Raw genomic sequence first — 4,771 nt, 5'->3', positions numbered from 1 at the left:
CCAAATTGATTTTGAATTTCAGCATGGAAGGTCTGAAAAATAGAAAACAACTCAGATCGATTTTTCATTAAAAATATCCAAGTGCACCTGGAATAATCATCAATGAAACTGACAAAGTAGCGAAATCCTAAGGTAGAGCTAACCCGACTAGGACCCTAAACATCTGAATGGACTAAAGTAAAAGGTGACTCTGCTCGATTGTCAAGACGCCGCGGGAAATGGGAGCGGGTATGCTTACCGAGCTGACACGACTCACACTCTAGAGTGGACAAGTGAGATAAGCCAGGTACCATTTTCTGAAGTTTTGATAAACTGGGATGTCCTAACCGTTTATGTAATAAATCTGGTGAATCAGTAACGGGAGAAGTTATTGGAGGAAGACAAGATGCGAGTCCATGTGATTTTGCAAGGATAAGGTAATAAAGTCCATCTGATTCACGTCCAGTACCAATGATCCGCCCTGTACTGCGTTCCTGTATAAAAACAAGGTCATCAAGAAATAAAACAACCGATTTAAGTGATTTGGCTAAGCGACTAACGGCTATGAGATTAAAAGGACTACCAGGAACGTAAAGAACTGAGTCTAAAGGTAAGGAAGGAAGTGGACTTGCTTGACCTATTGCAGTTGCCATGGCTTGAGACCCATTGGCCATTGTGACTGTTGGAAGAGATTGAGAATATGAGATACTAGTGAAAAGAGATTTGTTACCAGAAATATGATCAGATGCACCTGAATCAATGACCCAAGACTCAGAGGGTGTAGATTGGGAGACACCAGTCATGCTACTATTTGTTGGAACGACGGAGGTTAATTTTGAAGATGTCTGTTTACGTGCTTTGTACTGAAGGAACTCAATATAATCCGGTAAAGAAACCATCTGGATTGGATTTATTGAATTTAATCCAACGGATTGTGAGGCAAAAGCTTCAGGTATTAATTCCATTATAATATTGTGCCGAAAAAAAGCAGAAAATCGCTGGGATCACTGTTCACGCCGGAAAAATCACTGTAGCTCGCCGGAAAATTCCAAAGTGGTCGGAATTGAAAAATAAAATTATGGGTAGGCTCGGAATTTAAGGACGATCCAACTGCCCTGAAGGAGTTTCATCAAAAAATGGTCGGAAGTGGGCTCACGCGCTCGCCGGAAAAATTCTTCTGCCGGCGCGTGTGGTCGCGTGGCAGCTTTTCTGCCGGAGAAATTTTGAAGGGTTGGTCGCCGACGAGTGATCTACCTCGTGGTGGTGTTGGTTTTTTTTTTTTGCACAACACCGATAGAAAGTGACTTGATTACGGGCAACCTTCTAAGTGAAAAATTGCACGGCGACGAGGTCTTTCTTCCCGGAAGTCGCTGGAATGATGCACAGCGATACGTTTCTCACTAATGCTCTGATACCATGTGAGAAAGCACGGGAGAAAATATATTATTGATTAATTGATAATGCTACAATGAGCCCTATATATACACACATAACATATCGTACTCCTAATACATATTGGATTAGGGTTAGAGTTATTTACTCCTATTTACACGACTATTCTAACAGATAGTATAGGGGCTGCATCCTTTCTTTTTATTTGACCAATTGCGATCACTCACTTATCGAACAACTACTGTTGCTTTGAACAGTCAGAAATACCTATAATGCTGGAAAAAAGTATGTTATCTCGAGAATTTGCTATAGTGTTCATCTTAATCGGATACTAAATGCAGAGAAGGATGCAACCTAATTTTCCTGTAAAGTATGTGATTTATCTTTGCAGTTTTCTAGACAACATACCACATAAGCAATTGAAACAAGGTCAAATGATTTGGAAGGCAAGCCAGTGTTTTCACCATTTGCATGTATCCAGCTTATAGGATTCTTTCTCTGGTTTCTTTTCTTTTCTTTATACTGAGCAACAGCAAGAAAATAAGGTGAAAGATCCAGACCCTGCACAAGAAATCAAGAATCAGAAATATTTAAGATTAACCAAATCATAATCATGTACTGGATTGGAAATGATATTTCAGAAGTTATTACTGCATTTGGCATTATCTAGCCTTCTTTTTCTCCTAAACAGAGAAATTATAAATGTTCGTTCATACTCACAGTCACTTTAGCAGAAGGATATCTGTCCGCAAGATATCCCGTGGTCACACCAACCGAGCATCCAATGTCAAGAATGTCTCTGATTGAGAAGTCTCCTGAATATTGTTGATGATGTTTTTCGATTGCATCAAGCCAATTTCCGCGTACAATCTGATTTGCTTCTTCAAGTGAAGAAGCATTAGGTATTGTACGTCTCACCATCGACATAGTTGCAGCCTCTACTTCAGCTGCAGCCTACAGTAGTTAATTAAGTTTCACTCATTGTCCATGCACTAAGAAAACCACTCTGGGAAAGCACTTGTCTAGTAGTAACTTAATACAACATATTTATGACAACACTGAAGAACATATATAGAAAAAAGTAGTGCGGCGAAACAAAATGAAGCACAAATAACCATAAGGATATATCATAACCTCCATTACTTGATCACTAGAGACCAAAGAACCAACAGAAGCACAAATAACCAATGAAGTACAAATCAAAACCAAAAGCCATTTAACCCACATGACTTGACGAACAGAAACGTAAATATAATATAACTTGAAATTATGCACGAAAATGAAGAAATCTGATAAGAAAAGATCGAAACTTTCAATGCGCTACTTTTAGGGGCACAAAAGACATGTTGGAAGCGATGTTAAATCTTACCAGCCAGGAGAGGTTGCCCTCGTCATATGCGTGGAAGGGATTTAGATAATCTGGAACAAGCAATCACTTTGTCAACTAGTTTGTTTTCAGGAAAGGTTGATCAGTATAATCCAACAACAACAACAACCCAGTAAAATCCCACAAGTGGGGTCTGGGTAGCCTAGTGTGTACGCAGACCTTACCCCTACCCCGGAGGAGTAGAGAGGTTGTTTCCGATATACCCTCGGCTCAAGAAGATGAAAAGAGACAAGTGATCAGTATAATAAAAAATTAAAAAAAAAAAAAAAAAAAGCTGTGTTTCAGTCCTTCAACACATAATGTAAGAGGAGTTTACAATACAAAGAACAATGGTTTGACTGAATAAATGTCATGCACTCGCGCTCCATATTACAGTCAATTTTTCACCATTAATAGATAAAGTAGTGCAAACTTAAGATATATGCCTCCTCTGTAACATTAGCTGCCTTAAAATAGCTAGTGGTTAGTCCACCAGAGGAAATTTGCTTCAATATAAATGGTTCTCGTCTGCATTTATCCCATTCTCTTCTTAAACCTCAAACAAATTACACAGTGCAAAAAAGCTTCATCTCTTAGATACTCAAAAAAATCAACTTCTGCTTATTTGCCTTCTCCATTACTAGGACTACAAGCACTAGCCTGTCTAACTGAGTATTTTCAGCCTCTGAAACTAAATTCAAGTAACTCTATTACTCCCTCTATCCCGGTTTATATGTCATACTTTCCTTTTTAATCTATCACAAATATCTATAGTTTGTTTTAGATCACAAGTTACTCCGTGCCGAGTCAGTCTAAGACTAAATTCGATGGGATAAAAGAAAAGCAAAAAATATAAAAAAATTTGATAAGAAACTCACAATCAGGATATGCAATGGCAGGATTCTGGATGCTCTCTAACTCTTTGTAAACATCAGAATCCAGTATCTCCTTTGTCATCTCCCTCCATGGAATATTAGTTTTCTCAGCTGTACTGTTCAAACCCCAAGAAACCAGATGAAACCACTTTCAAACCAAGTCTTCTCAAGAAAATTCAGACAACAAGGATATCAAGGAAATGTCAAAACTGTTGTGGTCTTCATAAATAAATGAAACTGGTTCTTCTTTAAGATTTAACTTAAAGATTCAAATTTACCCCTCTACTATAAGAAATATGTTTGTTATACTTTACTCTAAATACGAAAAATTGTCCTTCTCCAACAGGTTAAATTTTAAGGACAGTATGGTGCACGAAGTATCCCGTAGGATCCGGGAAAGGGCCACACCCAAGTGGTTGTGACGTAGGCAGTCTATCCTAATGCAAGCATGATTCCAAAGCTCGAACCCCTAACCTATAGGTTACATGGAAACAGCTTCACGGATATTATTTTAAGATATTCACAAAAATGTAAAAGTGGGGAGGACCTGATAAGAACTTGTCTGGCACCAAGTTTGAGTATAGAGAAGAGAGGTTTGAAGGAAATAAGAGCTCCAACTAGAAGTGAAAGTGGGGTTTCCCCTGTCCAACGAGGCCTTTCAAGTTGTCCTTCCTCAAATGCCTCTGCAATTTGTGCATTTCCACTACTACTTGTACTTGAAGAAGCTGACAATTTAAACCCCAAAACACTACGGCTTCTTCTTATTGGATTGTTAGTTATGGTGAACAAATTGGGATTCAAGCTGAATGCCATTTGCGTGCTAATCTTGATGCGAGCGCGAAAGAGAGTTTTGGTTATTTTTGTCCACCCAAAAATTATGGCCATTTCTTCTTTGGGGTTTGAATTGAAGGAGTATCAAAATCTCAAAATCCTACTTGACCAACGGGAAGTGAACACGTGTACTTTTATACTTCTAGTGATAAACTTCTATTCTGAGGTTTGTTAGCCAAATGTTCGGCGAAATTGTTTTTGTGAAAACATGTACATGGCACGAATTATTATATGTAATGAATAAAATGTACTCCCAATTTATATAAACATGTTTGAGTGGGCACGAAATTTAAGAAAAAATGGTAAAAATTGCACGGGGCGCCCTATT

The 4,771-nt window shown here is 38.4% G+C and overlaps 1 protein-coding gene across 1 annotated transcript in view; it reads right to left on the bottom strand.

Annotated features, from left to right (window-relative positions):
* Positions 1-4,505, bottom strand: part of LOC109215312 — an 8,830-nt gene extending 4,325 nt beyond the window's left edge. The window contains exons 1-5 of the mRNA XM_019379353.1: positions 4,160-4,505; positions 3,616-3,728; positions 2,741-2,790; positions 2,092-2,325; positions 1,780-1,932 (exon numbers count right to left, since the gene is read on the bottom strand). Coding sequence (XP_019234898.1) covers positions 1,780-1,932; positions 2,092-2,325; positions 2,741-2,790; positions 3,616-3,728; positions 4,160-4,497 — 888 coding nt within the window. The 5' untranslated portion in view covers positions 4,498-4,505. The remainder of the gene's footprint in view (positions 1-1,779; positions 1,933-2,091; positions 2,326-2,740; positions 2,791-3,615; positions 3,729-4,159) is intronic.

The sequence above is a fragment of the Nicotiana attenuata genome, chromosome 2 (genome assembly GCF_001879085.1).
Source record: "Nicotiana attenuata strain UT chromosome 2, NIATTr2, whole genome shotgun sequence".
Lineage (NCBI taxonomy): Eukaryota > Viridiplantae > Streptophyta > Magnoliopsida > Solanales > Solanaceae > Nicotiana > Nicotiana attenuata.
This window is presented reverse-complemented; position numbering and strand designations above follow the sequence as displayed.